The 17,648-nt window shown below is 39.9% G+C and overlaps 1 protein-coding gene across 2 annotated transcripts in view; it reads left to right on the top strand.

Annotated features, from left to right (window-relative positions):
• Positions 1-16,887, top strand: part of SH3D19 (SH3 domain containing 19) — a 24,330-nt gene extending 7,443 nt beyond the window's left edge. Inside the window, exons 4-11 of one of the 2 annotated variants that reach the window (XM_007469905.1) lie at positions 2,932-3,004; positions 4,376-4,506; positions 6,573-6,628; positions 9,131-9,333; positions 9,804-9,856; positions 12,603-12,789; positions 13,202-13,299; positions 16,525-16,887. In XM_007469905.1, the coding sequence (XP_007469967.1) occupies positions 2,932-3,004; positions 4,376-4,506; positions 6,573-6,628; positions 9,131-9,333; positions 9,804-9,856; positions 12,603-12,789; positions 13,202-13,299; positions 16,525-16,641 (918 nt within the window). In that variant the 3' untranslated portion in view covers positions 16,642-16,887. The remainder of the gene's footprint in view (positions 1-2,931; positions 3,005-4,375; positions 4,507-6,572; positions 6,629-9,130; positions 9,334-9,803; positions 9,857-12,602; positions 12,790-13,201; positions 13,300-16,524) is intronic. The other variant, XM_007469904.1, reaches the window with a different exon arrangement.
• The last annotated feature ends 761 nt before the right edge of the window (positions 16,888-17,648 follow it).

Raw genomic sequence — 17,648 nt, 5'->3', positions numbered from 1 at the left:
CCCGCTCTTCTTCCTCTCTCAGAGCACACTGACGGGTAACCATGGGAGTTGTACTGTCAAAAAGCTCTCCTTGATGAAAATAGAAGCTGAAAAAATTACAAGTTGTTCTTGTATAGAAGCCCACAGTTTTGTCCACTTGAAACATTATCATACTCAGGCTTGTGCCGTAGACTGGCAGAGAGGTGACCGCCGAGGGCCGACAGCTGGTGACACTAAGGTGGAGCCTCTCTTAGGCTCTGGGTCATGGCTAACAGGACCTTTTTTTATAGAAAAATAAAACTTACCTATTTGAAAGCCTAGTTTTAAGGTAAATATTTCTAAAAATGTGTTATGCTTTCCTCTACCTTAGTCAACAGAAGGCACTGCACATTATCAGTTGAGGCTGGGCTGTCAGAGCTGGGAGGCAGGGGATTGTCACCTCACTTGGTTCTCAGCACAGACGCGGGTTTCAGTTTCCCTCCCACTACCTGAGGCGGTGACTTGACCTCTCTGAACTTCATTTTTTTAATATGTGAAATAATACGTATGATAATTCCTCACAGAGTTGATTATACAATTGATTTATCATTATGATTCCATTTATATTAAGTCCAGAATAGGTAAATCCAGAAGGTAGATTAGTGGTTGCCCAGGGCTGGGGGGAGGGTGAGTGGGGAGAGACTGCTGATGGGTGGGAGGCTTCCTGAGGGAGTGATAAAAATGTTCTAAAGTTAGATTGTGGTGATGGTCGCACAATTCTGTGAATATACTAAACCTAGGTGCACTTTAAATGGGTGAATTTTGTGGTATATGAATTATATCTCAAAGGCGCTTTAAAAATTAAATGAGCGAATTAATGCATATAAGGTGTTTAACACAGTGAGCAGTGCATAGTGGGTGAACAGTGAATATCAGCTTTTTTTTTTTTTTTGGCGGCACTGCGCGGCATATGAGATCTTAGTTCCCCGACCAAGGATAGAACCCGTGCCCCCTGCAGTGGAAGTGCGGAGCCCTAACCACTGGACCGCCAGGGAAGTCCTGATATTAGCTATTCTTTTTACTCATTAGTATTAACCATTATAGTCATACTGTCATACTAGAAAGAGCTTTGAAATATGTTGGATTTTCCTCCCAGATACCCACCCTAATGGTATGGTCTGAGTTGTACAGACCCCTGTGGCCAACCCTGTTCACCTGTGCCTCTCGCCCTTCATCTGCCAGGCCAAGGGGATGAGCAGCATTCCAGGGGTAGCCATGCATGGAAGGCAGAGAAGGGAAACTGGGAGGCCCAGGTTACCATCCCACCTCTTCTATCTTCTCAGGCTTGTGTTTAGATCTTGGTCCATCTGTAGGTTCATGTTTGTGTTTGACTTTATTTTTTCCAGCATATGGAAAGCCATCTAGCCTAACACCACTTGGTGAGCAGCCATTCCTTTTTCCACAGATGTAAATTAGAAAAATGAAAACCACACATACACACATGTAATAAATTGTGTAAATAATAATTTTTAAAGCCCTCTTGGCTTAAAATATCTCATAGTTCCTTTCCACAATCCCTGAGATTCCCATCATGCCCATTTATTTAGGGAAAAGCGCTGAGCATCCTCTAAGAAAATGTCAATGTTGCTTTGGTAAACTAATACACTGAGCTGCCATTAGCTATTCCTCTATTACCATTCAGCTGACATGAGAGAAGGCAGCATGCCTGTGCAGGTGCGTTTTGACTGATTCAGAAAAGAGTCGAGCAAAGGTGCTGCAGGGCAGAAGTGGAAGGAGTGGACCTCGATCCCTGCTGAGCATCATGGCCAGGAGAGGGGCGAGCCCTGAGGGGACAGGAGCCATTGAAGGAGGGAAGAGAAAAGAAAGGGCACAGGGCTTCCCTGGTGGCGCAGTGGTTGAGAGTCCGCCTGCCAATGCAGGGAACATGGGTTCGTGCCCCGGTCCGGGAGGATCCCACATGCCACGGAGAAGCTGGGCCCGTGAGCCATGGCCGCTGAGCCTGTGCGTCCAGAGCCTGTGCTCCGCAACGGGAGAGGCCACAGCGGTGAGGGGCCCCCGGACCGCCAAAAAAAAAAAAAAAAAAAAGAATGGGCACAAAATTTGCCATCGTTTATTCCACAGGTTTGCCAGTGTTGAAGAATTTTAAGTTATAATTTCAAATAATATCCTTCAGTCAGATTTGATGATGCTGATGTGGATAAGCCTGTCTCTTCATATAAAGAAACTAAGAATAACAGCTGCCTGTCAATAAGAAATGGTCACTCTTCAAATTCAGCTTCTCCTCTGGCCAGTCTAAGCAGTTGGTTAGATGGGTAGAGAATACTGAATTCTCTTTGCTAATTTACTTAGAATTACTGGTGAATAAACCATTCAGATTAAATAGGAAATCCAGGCCAGGCATGGGAGGTAGCCTTGGCTTTCAAATTAGAGAAGGCATTCAGTTAAGTGGTAATAAACAAAATGGATTTTAACTTTTTGTGAATTACCCTTTTGTGGAAGTCGTTAGCTCTTTTCATTACAAAAGGCAAGAGCATGAATTGCAGAACTTCCTTCTTTTCCCATCTTAATGCGGAGACTGCTTTTAAGGCTCTGTTCTTAAGGTTTAGTCCTGATCACAGTTTATGGGAAAAGTGACCCTTGAAAGGCAAAGAGGTCAAAAACCACCACTTCAGGATAGAATAGGTACTGCTTTAAAAAAAAAAAAAAAGTTAAGTAATTTCCTTTTGTTTTACTCTCTTGCTTTTAAAAATGTTTTCCTCTGGCAAGGGCACATGCCTTTTCAACTTGGTAATGATTCCCTTGTCTGGCTCAACTGTGTGGTTTGCATCTTGTACTCATAATGTAATTGTGTCAAGAGGACCCTAATGAGGAAAAATAAAATGGTCTCAGAGTGAATAATAAATCCAGCGTCCATCCTGCACACTCCATTCACCGTCCTGTTTTCCCCCTAAGGATCCAAGCCACACTCAGAAGCCTGTTGACAGTGGTGCCCCTCATGCTGTCGTTCTTCATGATTTTCCGGCAGGTAAGGACATAAGCAATAAAGTGGTAGAACCTTAGGATCTGGGATCAGGCATACTCCCCAGGTTAACCTCTCAAGGACATCCTTCTCATTTTCTGCACCAGCAGAGCCCTGGACTGGAGAGGTCATCTCATCCATCACCCCACCTTCAGGAAGAGTCAGCTGTACCCAGGCATTCCAGAAAGCTTAGCTGTAATAGCTTTGCCTTTAAAACTCCCTGTGAGAGAGAGAGGAGTGTTTCCCTTACAAATGAACAATTAGCAAATTGCCTACCAGTTGCAAACTTTTTAAATCTTTCAAAATGGGGTACCAAATACCAGTTATAATGAAATTAATTTGAATTTAATAAGTGGAGTTCTTTTCTCCTAAGGGTTGTAAAACCAACACACATAGCTCAGCTATTACTTATGAAATGAGTATAAAATAAAAAATAGGGACTTCCCTGGTGGCGCAGTGGTTAAGAATCCGCCTGCCAATGCAGGGGACACGGGTTCAATCCCTGGTCCGGGAAGATCCCACATGCCGCGGAGCAACTAAGCCCATGTGCCACAACTACTGAGCCTGCACTCTAGAGCCCGCGAGCCACAACTACTGAGCCCATGCACCGCAACTACTGAAGCCCATGTGCTCTAGGGCCCATGTGCCGCAACTACTGAGCCTGCATGCTGCAACTGCTGAAGCCCATGCACCTAGAGCCCGTGCACTGCAACAAAGAGTAGCCCCCCTGGCCACAACTAGAGAAAGCCCGCGTGCAGCAGCGACAAAGACCCAGCACAGCCAAAAATAAATAAATAAATAAAAATAAATAAATAAATAATATAAATTTTTGTAATCAATTTTTAAGTACCTTTTATATCCAAGGCTACAAATAAAATAAATTCCTGATTTATTTATAACCTTTTTTTTATCCACTTGGTAGACTGATTTTTGTTTCACTGTGAGTAAATTTATTTGCAAAAGAGCTGTAGGACTCCCTTAGTTAATATTTTGAGATTGAAATGATTTTTAAGCATGGTTGAGAATAATATGAATATTATACCATGTCTATAAAACTCTTTTCATTGTTAAAATATGTATTCAGCAGAGGGTTTATATTGACGCAGGAAGAATCCTTGGCCAGCACAATGTTTTGTGTGTTTTTTAACCATTTCCTATCAATCAGTGCCTGGTAAATATATCTAATTTGATCTAAAAAGAGGAGGCTCATAACAACGATATCCAGGAAAAAATAATATATTTTTAAAGTCAATTTGATTAGTATAACCTGTTCTCAGAATCAGTAGAACATACTGCCTCGGTAGACAGAACTAAATGCTACTTTAATCAGATCTGCAAGCAGGGTAATTCATCATACATAATTATTTTATGTTACAGAGCAAGTTGATGATTTGAACCTCACTTCAGGAGAAATTGTTTATCTTCTGGAAAAAATAGGTACAGATTGGTACAGGGGGAAATGTAGAAACCAGACTGGTGTATTTCCTGCCACCTACGTCAAAGTGATTGTAAGTAGATTGTTTAAATTGGTCATATATTCAGTGAACTCTGTGTAATTTACAGTTTGGAAAAAAAATAACCAGAAACCTAGATTCTTGGGTTCTAGTTCTCTCTCTTCTGTTAATTCATTTGGTGTTTGAAAAATTCAGAAATAAAGGTTTGTTCAATTAGATACCAGTTAATTATTCATATATTATGGAATATTAGAACTTAATGCTTAAATGCTATCTGAAATCCTAAAGTGAAAACTACCGGTCCACTGGTGAATCAGCTGTTCTTGGAGGGTTGATAAGCACTTGAGGGTATATGTTAATTCTTTGCAACATTCAGCAAACAAGAATTAAATGAGGGGCTTCCCTGGTGGCGCAGTGGTTGAGAGTCCGTCCGCCTGCCGATGCCGATGCAGGGGATACGGGTTCGTGCCCCGGTCCGGGAAGATCCCACATGCCGCGGAAAGGCTAGGCCTGTGAGCCATGGCCGCTGAGCCTGCGCGTCCGGAGCCTGTGCTCCGCAACAGGAGAGGCCACAACAGTGAGAGGCCTGTGTACCGCAAAAAAAAAAAAAAAAAAAAAGAATTAAGTGATACTGGATTGTCCTGAAGGAATGTTTGTTCTCTGAGGTTATGGTACCACTTCTCCTTTTCTTTGGAGTACGTTTCGTTACTGGTTTCTTTCATCCTTTCCATTCCCATTTATTTCAACCTTTAAGAAAACAGATTTGGGAATACCAAAGTACTTTCACTGGAGGTAATGGTCCATTAATGATTTTTCACATAATAATTGCAAATCTGACTGGGAAACATATATTAAAGTGTCCGAATTTTATACACCCTCAAAGCGTAACTTGTGTAAGTAGAGCCCTGAGTGATAAGCCCGGGTGGCTGAGAAACATGGGATGAAATTCAGACTGCCACTTGAACGTTTATAACAGCAGGAAGAGAATGACTCAGTCTCTAATATAACTTATTGGTACTGGAACATATCAATAAACCTGGCTTAAATAGTTGAGCATTAACTGCTTGGCGGGGTGGGGGGAAGAAAATGATTTTCCATTACATCAGAAACTTAGCAAACAAATATAACAGAAAACCTGTATTTTTTAAGTATGAATGAGGTTGAGTCTCTTGAATTATGAAATGTGGGTCTTAAAAATTGTCTGGTATATAAAAATACCCTGATTCTTTGGAGAAATCCAACCACATTCTCTCAATTAATATTAAAGAGTAATGTTAGTTGTAGCACTCTTCCTCATTTTTCTTCTGCCCAATGTAGCAGTACTTTAAAAAGCACAATTACCACACTGAAATCAATCACACTGAATTTGCCAGATTATTGGTGTAAGTGTTATTTCTAAGCCTACAAGTTTAAAAAATTGTTTTAAGACTTGGAACTTTTGAAATTCATTAAGAAGGGCACTGATTTATTTAATGTAAACCTCAAAGCCTTAAGTAGTTTTCAGACTTATAGTGCATTATGGTCAAATATTTCATCACAACCCAGCTCTCTGGAGCCTTGTAGATGAGTTATTATATAAAGTGCTTGCCTCTTAGTTGATGCTCACTGAGTACTAAGTCCTCTCTTCCTTCCCTACTCAACGTTGAAGGGGAAAAAGTGTTCCAGGGTTATGAAAATGGAGAGAATCCACAAGTTTGATGAAAAGATTTTATTTTAGGGTCATGAAAGTATTGCAGAGTTCTACCAACAGTTTGAATAGGTGTCTATGTAGTGCCTGATGCCTAGTTTCTATCCTAAGCCCTCCTCACCTGAAGTTTTCAACTTTGGGGATAAGGGGTGGAGTATACTCAGTCAGGGGTAGAACGACATTAATGTGCTTATTCCAGCAAATAAGAGGATTGATTGGTTATTCAAGGAAGGCTACATCACAAGTTACACATTTTTTTAAAAACCCAAATTCTGGATTTCATACCTTTGTAGCACCTGTGGTACATTTCGTCAGTTTAACACCTAGCTAAACTGGCTAACTTCAGTCATGAATTTGCTAATTACTTAGCTTAAATTTATCTTATTAAAATCTGAAAGAATACAGCTGTTGTCTTGATTTTTGTCTTTACTAGACTGATGTTCCAGGAGGAAATGGGAAAAGGGAATCCGTCGCATCTCATTGTGTTAAGTAAGTTTTACTTGTGTTGTTTTGCACAAGATACAAAGGATGTGATCATTTGTCATACAGAATAAACACTTCAGATGTATAATTATTCAGATTCTCAATGTGTCTTTTTAATTATGAGGTAAACTACTTGTTTAAAAATTCTGGTGAAATTGCAACAATGCTGATAGAAGCAACTCTCCATATCAATACAGGCCATATAGACAGGCACAGTCTATCCCAGTGTGTCCTATAGCCTGGCCTCACCCGAGCAGAGAGGTTTCATCATCCAGGGTATTTTGTGTTGGCCTTCTGCTGTTTATCTACCAACAGATTTCTAGAAGGTTCAAATATTTTTGTCATAGTGTTAGGGAACCGCTGACGGAAACCACCCACCTTGGCTAGGCACGATGATAACCACTTGCACGAGTTGTCTCACAACAGGAAGTCCCGATAAGGAACGTGCTGCTAACCAGAATTCAGGAGGGGCTGAAAAGAGGGAAGAGATACCAGCCCATAATATGTCTTGTAAAACTAACCAGAAGAATTCAGGAGGGGCCAAAAGGAGGGAGGATACACTAGCCCTTAATATTGTCCTACCAAAGTCCCAGAATCCTTCACACTGGAATCCATCTTGGCTGAGAGATGGGCGCACCACCAGGAAGGACCCTGAGTCAGACTAAATATGGGCCAACCAAGATGACTGGGAAGAGACAACCCGGAAACTAACCCCATTACCATAAAACCTGAGACTGCGAGCCACGTGGCAGAGCAGTTCTCCTGGGGTCTCTTACCCCGCTGCTCTCCACCCAGGCGCCCCTTCCCAATAAAGTCTTTTGCTTTGTCAGTACGTGTGTCTCCTCAGACAATTCATTTCTGAGTGTTAGACAAGAGCCCACTCTTAGGCCCTGGAAGGGGTCCCCCCGCTTCCTGCAACAATAGAAAATATTTAAACCTGACAGAGGGACTTCCCTTGTGGTCCAGTAGTTAAGACTCCGTGCTCCCAATGCAGGGGGATCAGGTTCAATCCCTGGTCAGGGGACTAGATCCCACGTTCCGCAACTAAGAGTTCACATGCTGCAACTAAAAGATCCTGCATGCTGCAATGAAGATCCCACATGCCACGACTAAGACCCGGTGCAGCCAAATAAATAAATATATATTTTTTTAATGAACAAAAAAGTAAACCTAACAGAAATATGAACCCTACAAGAACTGCTAGGCATTTTGTATTGTTTTGTTTTTGAGAGGAGCTAGAAGAAAGTAAAGGAAGAGTTAATTTGGAGGGGTCTTCTTTATGTTTGAAGACCTTTCCATGAATTTATGTACCCTTTTCTGCATCACTGTAACTCCTTTGTGATTTAAAACATTGCCACAATGCAACTTTATATTCCAGTTAAATGAGCAAATTAATAGAATTCAGTACCTGCTGAAGACTGTAAACCTGTCTTTGAATAGGTCAGACATAAGAAGATATGCTCCCTGAGGACTTTAGAAAATAAATGCAAAGGTTATCACAAATAAGAAAACTTCTGATGCCACAATAGTTTAATTCTATTTCAGGTTCAGTTTTTCTCCTATTTTTAAGCAGTGTTTACTGTGTCAGCAGGTTGAATTTAAAGTGGGCTTTCATGGCTGTTGATCCATTGACCTGACTTAAATCAGACTTTGATTGGAGCGAGTACCCACCTATATTCTCTTCAGACAATTGCATCTCCTTAGTCATAGCTGTTGAAACTTCCTTTCCAAAGCCTCAAATCAAAGGTTTGGGGTTCAATCATGTCTTCTAGGGACACAATTTCATCTCTGTTTTTATCTTATTTTCAGTCAAAATTGTAGATCATTTAAGGATTGTTCTAATTCTCAGAAATGAAGCCTTTTTAAAGGAGATACAAAAATCATTTTTAAAACAACAGTGTAAGATATAAGATTAAATGTTATAAGATAATAAGCCGAGTTTCTGTTTTCTTCGAACCTTCTAGTTTTGAAGGCCATTCATCTATATACACAACTCACTGATTCAGCATACATTGAGCATCTACCCTGCCCAGCTGGTGCCCATTGCATTTCTGCCATGGAAGTTTGATGTCTTGCCCTGAGATTCTAAGGGTTAACACTCCTAAAATCAGTGCATTTATGACTGAGAGGGTTCAGACTTGGCCCTGGATTACTGTGGCCCAAGGATACAAAGACAAGGAGACTGGGGAGATTCTGTCATGAAGAAAAGGTGATCAAAAGATGTGCAACATTAACCAAACCACCAGCTGCTTATCTGGGATTCTGCCTGTACTTGTGACCTTGACTTTAGCCTTTCTGAGTGAATAGGTTCATATCTAAAAAGTAAGGACTATCATTTAGAAATATAGCTTATTCTTTTTCATGGAAAATTTTAAACTATGCCTAGTATACCTTGTTCCAAAGTAAACACAGAATAAATATTTATTGAAAGACTAAATGAAGGTTTTAAGGCATTCTGAAAGTTAGTACTCTCTAGTTTAACCCACAAATGTGGTCTTCTTTCTTCAGAGGCCCAAGATGTGTTGCTCGATTTGAGTATATTGGAGACCAGAAGGATGAGTTAAGTTTCTCAGAGGGAGAAATTATTATTCTTAAAGAGTATGTGAATGACGAGTGGGCAAGAGGAGAACTTCGAGAGAGATCTGGGATCTTCCCCCTTAACTTTGTGGAACTCATTGAGGATCATCCCACCTCTGGTACAAATGTTTTAAGTGAGTACAGAGAATATGGTTTTTTATTATGTCCTATCCTAATTCAAATAAACCAGATAATAGGTTAATTCTTAAGTTGCATATTCATATTGCCATATTTTTTAAGGTAGAAGGAAAAATGATTTTTAAATGGTAAACATCATTATTGGGATACTCATTGTTGTGGCAGTCTCTCAAAGAGCTGGTTTTGGTGTTTTAGGTAATTAGTGGTGGCTTCATATTAGAAATGGCAGGGAAAAAAATCACTGACTTTCAAAGAGAAATGGCCTATAGAGTATAACTAATGTGTATCCTCCTTCACCTTACAGTAAAGAAAACAAATCCGGAGAGGGTAGTGCTGGGCAAAGTTATACAGCCAGTACATGAAGAGACTGATCTGGAATCCCAGACTTTTCACTCTGCCCCCAAAGTTTTTCTCCAATATTATATGGTCTTTACAGCTGAAGTTTTGACATTTTTTTAAAATACAGGCACAAAGGTACCACTGAAAACCAAAAAAGAAGATTCTGGTGCAGATTATCAGGTAGGCTGCTTGAATAGATAACTGTAGTGAAAGCCAAGTTTTATCTCTGGGAGGACTATTAAAATCATAATTATCGAAAGAAAATGTTATAAATCATTTTTTGTGGGGTTTTTTCAGTTTATTTATTGATTTTTGGCAGTGTTGGGTCTTCGTTGTGTGCGGGCTTTCTCTAGTTGCAGAGAGCGGGGGCTACTCTTCATTGCAGTGCGTGGGCTTCTCATTACAGTGTCTTCTCTTGTTGTGGAGCACAGGCTCTAGGCACGCTGGCTTCAGTAGTTGTGGCATGCGGGCTCAGTAGTTGTGGCTCGTGGGCTCTAGAGTGCAGGCTCAGTAGTTGTGGTGCACGGGCCTAGTTGCTCTGCGGCATGTGGGATCTTCCCGGACCAGAGCTTGAACCCATGTCCCCTGCATTGGCAGGTGGACTCTTAACCACTGTGCCACCAGGGAAGCCCTGTAAGTCATTTTTAAATTCATGTAGCAAATATTTGAAGTAAATAGATGATTAATATCTTTATTGTGTATAGAGCTCGTACAAATGAGTTAGAAAGACATGCAAACCCTGATAAAAAACAAGGAAAGAGATATTATTAGAATATTCATGAAAGAGATACTATAAGTGGCTGATATTAAAAAAGTATTTAACCTTATAGTAATCAAAGAAATGCCTTGTAAAGAGACAATAAAATACCATTTAACGTATCTAGTTAATGAAGATTCAATACAACTCAACAGTAAATAAGTAATTTTAAGTATGTGAATGTTAAAACAGAGAAAGTGCAGATTATTGTTATCATTATTTTTATTTCTCACCCTAAGAAAAGGATGAACAATGAGACAAGGTTTTAGTCACAAAGATGGTCATGGTGGTGTTACTGTAACAAGAAAAAATTGGAAATAACCTAAACATGGTCATTATCGGGAGAATGTTCTGAGGACATTAAAAACTAGATTTGTAAAGTAAATGGCATGGGAGGAAAACATGTATTATAGGGAAGTTGAATATATAGCATAAAAAGACTATGAGGAAATGTGTTTGTTACCATTCACTTGCCCTTAGGTAGTGAGATTATAGGTGGTTGGGTGTTTTTCCCATTCTTCGTATATTTCCGAACTGCCAAGTGTTTAGGAACATTTGTATTATTTTATAATGGGAGAGAGAAAAAAATGGATTAAAATTCTTACACTGTATAACATGGCTTCAGAAGTGTTTAAACTGAATAGGAATGTGGGTGACTTCCCATTGTTTTTTGTGACATTATTTTAGAAGAGTGAGCCTGACGGGGTCATTGTTTGTCAAAATGTCAGTGGTAATTAGGCTGTGTGTCTCTCAATTCTTTCATCTTCCCCCCACTGCTAAAGTCAAACAGGAAATAAAGGGACTACAGTTCTCCAAAAGGAAATGTTCACATGGTTCCCTGTATTTCTTGGGAGTGACAAGTACCGTTCTTTAGGGTTGGTTACCCAAGTACAGAAACAAGACGGTAGGGTTAGGGTTTTTTGTTTAATTTTTTGTTTTTCTTTCAAGCCATCAGTTGATGAGAACTTAAGATGTACCAGGCACTGTGCTAAGCATTCTACACACATTACCTCATTTGATCCCCAGAGCAACTCTTAAGATGAAGCTGAGGCTCAGAGTAGAGAAGTTTCTTGCCCAGTGTCAGCTAGGAGGTAGCAGAGCTGACTGGCGGGCTCCAAGCCTTTGCTCTTAGTGTTATCCTTGCCTCTCTGCTTGGGCTTCTTGAACATAGGGCTCCCATCGTGACTTGGCAGTGATGCCTCTTCTCAGGGCAGAACCTTCTTCTGATGTGTTTGTAGTAAAAGCATTACTGTTGGAGCATTCCATCACACTAGCCCACCATATCTGGGTGATTATCCTGCCAGCCTTGGAGCTAACTATGCCTCATAAAATTAAAAGTGTGGGGACTTCCCTGGTGGCACAGTGGTTAAGAATCCGCCTGCCAATGCAGGGGACACAGGTTCAATCCCTGGTCTAGGAAGATCCCACATGCTGTGGAGCAACTAAGCCCATGCGCCGCAACTACTGAAGCCCGCGTGCTCTAGGGCCCGCATGCTGCAACTACTGAAGCCTGAGTGCCTAGAGCCCATGCGCTGCAACAAGAGAAGCTACCGCAGTGAGAAGCCTGTGCACTGCAATGAAGAGTAGCCCCTGCTCACTGCAACTAGAGAAAGCCCGCGTGCAGCAACGAAGACCCAATGCAGCCAAAAAAAAAAAAAAATTAGAAGTGTGAACTAATGAAGTCCTGTGCCATGGAATCTGATAGCCTCTGAAACACGTAGAGACCTGGGAATTAACAGAATGCCCATTCTGATCCTTCCTAATTTAGATAAAGAAGAACCTCACTGAAAATTATATGCTTTGCCAGAATGTTTTCATAGTATCATAAATACTATACACAAATATTGAAAGCTTTTATCTAATTTTAGTGTAACTGTCATAGATAATAATTAGAAAAAATTTTTGCTTAAGCATTATATAGCCCTTGAAAGCAGAAAGTCACAAATTTTATCACGTCTGTCATTTAGAATTCTATTTTAAGAAAAAAGTTACTGGAAACTTTTATTTCTGAAACTCAGTAGTGACATAAGGTATTGAGTGATTTAAAGTAGCCTTCAGGCTTTGAAATCTTATGACCCCTTAGCTTTTTTTCCACCACTTTTTAAGCTTTGTAGAAATTAATCTCAAATAAAATCTCACATTTCTTACCAAACTTCTGATTTGAAACAGGAGAACAGTCTTTCTGCAGAATGGTGTGAAGCTCTTCACAGTTTCACAGCGGAGACCAGTGACGACTTGTCCTTCAAGAGGGGAGACCAGATCCTGATCATAGAACGTGTGGACTCCGACTGGTACAAGGGCAGACTGCGCGACAGGGAGGGCATCTTCCCCGCAGTCTTCGTGCGGCCCTGCCCAGGTGGGACAGCTGCAAGGAGGCTCTTACCCTCTAAGGGGAGCATGAGGCCTTTGAAATGATACATATTCCGTTTCCCTCTGGCCATGTTCAATTTAAGTTGTTTGCCTACATTTGCAAGTTGATTCATAAAGTCATGCAAACTTTCTTCATATAATTTATTGAAGTTATGAGGAAAAGAGATTTAAAAATGCCATCAATTAATAATGGCTAATTTTGTCTCCTAAATAGTAATATATTTTGTATAATTTTTTTCCTGCTAAGACAGCATCCTTCATATTGTTGCAAGTTAAGTAAATTCAAAATTAATTGAAAGTATTATGTCCTGGGAATGACAAGGGGGTTTCTTAAAATGTTCGACTTGTGTTTTAGTCCAATGTCTTTCTATATATTTGAATTTTTGGTGTCTTCACAGCTGAGGCTAAAAGTATGGCTGCTTTAGCACTGAAGGGGAGGAAGGCCAAAGCCTTGTATGATTTCCACGGGGAGAATGAAGATGAGCTTTCCTTCAAGGTCAGAATGTGTATCTTTTTGTAATTGCATTAAGCAGCTATAAATTTTGAAATGTCTTCCACTGAAGGGTGGAACATTTGGGTGGAGTACTGATCATCAGTCAAGAAAGAACAGGGCTTCCCTGGTGGCACAGTGGTTGAGAGTCCGCCTGCCGATGCAGGGGACACGGGTTCGTGCCCTGGTCCGGGAAGATCCCACATGCTGCGGAGCGGCTGGGCCCGTGAGCCATGGCTGCTGAGCTAGCGCGTCCGGAGCCTGTGCTCCGCAATGGGAGAGGCCACAACAGTGAGAGGCCCGCGTACCGCAAAAAAAAAAAAAAGAACAGATCTCAGACCCTCATTCTAAAGGATGAGATTAGAGAAAGTGAATAGGGCAAATGTAAATTATCAGCAAGGCATTCAGGTACTTAAAGAAAGCCTTATTGATATCCATAGCACCACAGTCGCCTACCAAATTCCTTATTCCTTAGCCTTATAACATGTCTCACTAATGTTGGAGGTTTCATTGGTAGCCCTAGTAAAGGATGATCCTCTGCATGGCCCTTGCAGCCTTCATGTCTTTGAAACCAGTGGAGAAATCAGGTGGCACCTACTACAGCCGGCCTCTGCAGCAGTGCCTCATAAGACACCAGAGTCTTGTCCACAAAGACACTGACTAGACTTTAGGGAAATGATCCCAAAAGGTTAAGGTACTTTGCACAAGTTTTTTTTTAGAAGCCTAAAATCTAAATCTTAATCTTACTTCATCAAGGAAGTACCTTTCATTTTTTTTAAAGTAAAAAGAATACTTCCATGATCCTGTTTCCGCAGTCCACAGTTCGACCATGGTCAGAGGAAAGCACCCAGGGTAGTACTTTGGGATTGGGCCAGAGGAAGGAGGGTGGCTTTAGTAAGTCATTGCCATCAGAAGAGCCTGTGTCAGACAGTGGGAAATTCTCCATTATTGGAGACACTCAGAGGCAGGGGTGCCATAGAAGGAATTAAAGTATCCAGGAGTGATTAGACAAGATGAGACTTAAGACAGTGGGTTCCCAAACAAGGTTTTCATCTGTCTACAACAAAATGAGGAAAACAGTGATATTGTGTATGTGCGGGCTTTAGGGGAGCCATGGAGAAGGGGAGGCATGATAGATATATAAGGTTGCTAACTTTTCTATTTTGTGATGGAGTTTTACTTTATTCTGAGAATTTCTTCTTTTTCATATTAAAATATCATTCCTATTATAAAATATTATTAGTAAATGTATAGATTTCTTATGCAAAATTATAATTGGTAACCCTATATCAGTTTTTTTTTTAATTTATTGGTCCATAAAATCCAAATGTTTAGAAACTGTTGCCCTAGTCCTTTTCAATCTTGAGAGTCAGTGGCTCAAAATTAATTCCTTTTATCTTTACATAAAATGTTACTGCAAGTTAACACTCTGGATTCAGACTTTTTGGATATTATTTTGGCCTTCATTTAGGTTATGTCAATGTAACAGAATTCACAGTATCATCCAGAAAATAGGTTGTCTTCATTTTACAAATGCCTGGCTGTAAGCAAGATAGTTCTAGAGTTTTTTAGTTAATGGATTCTGCACCACTTTCAGAGTTGTTGATCATTAATATTTTATTAAATATCCACAGAATATTAGTAAATAAAACTTTTTAAAATTGTCCCAGCCCTCAGAAAACTGACATATTATGTATGTATGGATCAGAGCTAAGAAAAATAGTTTTAGTCAGTGATTATGTTATAGTTTAGGAAGTGGAAGGAACTTACTTGTTAGTCAGTGATTATGTTATAGTTTAGGAAGTGGAAGGAACTTACTTGTAACAGAAACTTTGAATGCCAGAATTTTTACAGATTTTAGCAAGGTAAATTAATGACATGGGATAGTCAGCATTTTCCCTTAAGAAAGGCCTTAAATCAAACCAGTTTTCCAAAGGGCAATGTCCTAGGGCTACAAATAAATCCATTTAGCCTGATAAAGATATTCTTAAAAGTAGCCAGGGTCATCTTGGACCATTATAGAATCCTAAACCCAGATTCTAAGCAACAGTTAGAAACCATAAAGAACAAAATAGTTTCAGGAGATAACAGATGAAGACATAACTTTTGAAATTGAGAAATTGTAATTCATACACAAATAAGATACACAACCCCTTTGACTAACCTGATGAGGATAAATCATGTGCTGAGTCAGGGTGAAGCTCTTTAAGACAGGAAAGAATGCAAATTTGATATTGAGGCCCTGGAGGAATGGAATAAACTAAATGGTAGAGGAGAATACCATTATGTGGAAGAATATATAGAGTACAAAGTGCTCAGGATGTTGAGAAAAGGCAATTGCAGTAAAAACCTTTCTAAGTAAAAAGGTCTGCTGTAAAACGTGGTGACCTCATGCCTAATAGCAATACGGGCCCTGGAATCACACTAGGTTTGAATTCTGTCTCTACCACTAACTAGACATGCAACACTGAGCAAGTCACGTAATCTGACCTTCAGTTTCCTTTTCTTTAAAATAAGGAAATCTATAAAAATATTTCTCAAAAATGGGGATAATAGTACCCACTTCTAGGACTGTGTTGTTGTTTAAATGAATTAATTTCCACTATTCTTAGTTTGTTAAAAAATAAAAATAAATGAGTTAATTCCCATGAAGTACATAGAAAAGGACAAGGCATACAGTAAACATATGGTTCGCTCTCTCATCTTCAGATCTTTGCATAAGTGTCACCTGGTTGCCCTAAAGAGATGGCAGCCCACACTTTCTGTCCTCCTCTGCTGGCTTATTCATCTCCCAACTCTAGAATAAGGGCTTTACTCTTTGCTGTATCCATAGTGCCCAGAATAGGGTCTGACACACAGTGGGTACTCAATAAATAATTGTTAATGGGGAAAAAAATTTTTATATATATGATAGCTGGTACTTTTATTTATTAAAGAAGAATTTTAGATTAAGAGTGGTGAATTTGGGGGGGGGCACAAAATACAACCAGGAAAATAAAAGTGCAACAAGGGTGACAATGGCAAAGGAATGCACTTTGAGGAAAAGAGCATACAAGCTAATGGCATCATTAAGGTTAGATCATCTTTGTGGTACACTGTTTAATCCTCTCGGCAAATCAAGATAAGTGAGTTATATAAAGAGGAGATGTACATGCCTCTCCAGGTGGGCTGCTTACCATGCTTATCCTCAATAGAAACTAATAATTATTTTTAATTCCTGTCTTCTTACAGGCTGGAGACATAATAACAGAGCTGGAATCTGTAGATGATGACTGGATGAGTGGAGAATTGATGGGAAAATCTGGAATATTTCCCAAAACCTACATTCAGTTTTTACAAGTCGGCTAAAGGTGAAGCTTGACTGTGTTCCTTGGCACAAGAACTCGCTTGAACTATCACTTTGACTATCAGATATGTTTTTGCACTATTTTTTTAAACTGAAAGAAGTATCTATGCTGTACATGGTATACTAGAATTTTCTGAAAGCAGAAAACATCTGATTTTGTAGTTAGCTTTCATTCACAGTAGAAACGTGTGCATGGAAACCCATGAGCACATTTCTACCAAGGAGGACATCAAGCAGGATTAGCAAGGCAGGCAGACCCTTTCCCCCGGGAAAGTGTCTGGTGACAGGGCAGCATGAGGACACTTAGAAGCAGAAGTTGCACTTGGACCTCTGTGTTCATCAGCACAAGTAAATTAACCTGCTTCTTCATTTTCTACTTTAGTTTTAAAAGAGGACATTTGTTATTCTACATGCTGTAAGTATCAGGCCATGGTTGGTAACCTAAATTTCATTACTGATATTCAAATTAATTCTAACAGCTTGAGCGCATTATCCTTATTACTGGAGCAAAGCCTTGCTCCAGGAGAGGGTAGTTCATTGACTAGTGGGAGCCTTTGTGAGCACATGGTGAATCAGCTCACAGTCACCACATGCACCTGTGGTAGCAGGTGTTTCCCCTTTGTCCCAGTGTTTGTTTGAAAGGGGTTGAAATTTGATGTATCTTAGTCAAAAGAACCAAAACCATCCTGAAATGCCTTGCTAATACAACTAACCCTTCCACATACCTACAGTACTTAATTTCTTTCCTCTGTGTATACTTTATGTTAACAGGGTTATTACAAGCACATTTTCTGAATCTGCAATCATTCTTTTGACAATTACTGGTACCCAAAGAAAAATTCATTTTCTTTGAGTTACCCCAGTAATATATAAAACTATGTCTTGTTATAGTGGTACATTATGAATCACATATATCTCAGAATACAGAGCAACTGTTAAGATGGAAAACAATGCCAAACCCCCAGCTCATTCTTCCAAATATAATCAGAGCGAAAAATAATTTGAGAAT

This window comes from Lipotes vexillifer, unplaced genomic scaffold, assembly GCF_000442215.2.
Source record: "Lipotes vexillifer unplaced genomic scaffold, Lipotes_vexillifer_v1.1 scaffold755, whole genome shotgun sequence".
Classification (NCBI taxonomy): Eukaryota; Metazoa; Chordata; class Mammalia; order Artiodactyla; family Lipotidae; genus Lipotes; species Lipotes vexillifer.
This window is presented reverse-complemented; position numbering and strand designations above follow the sequence as displayed.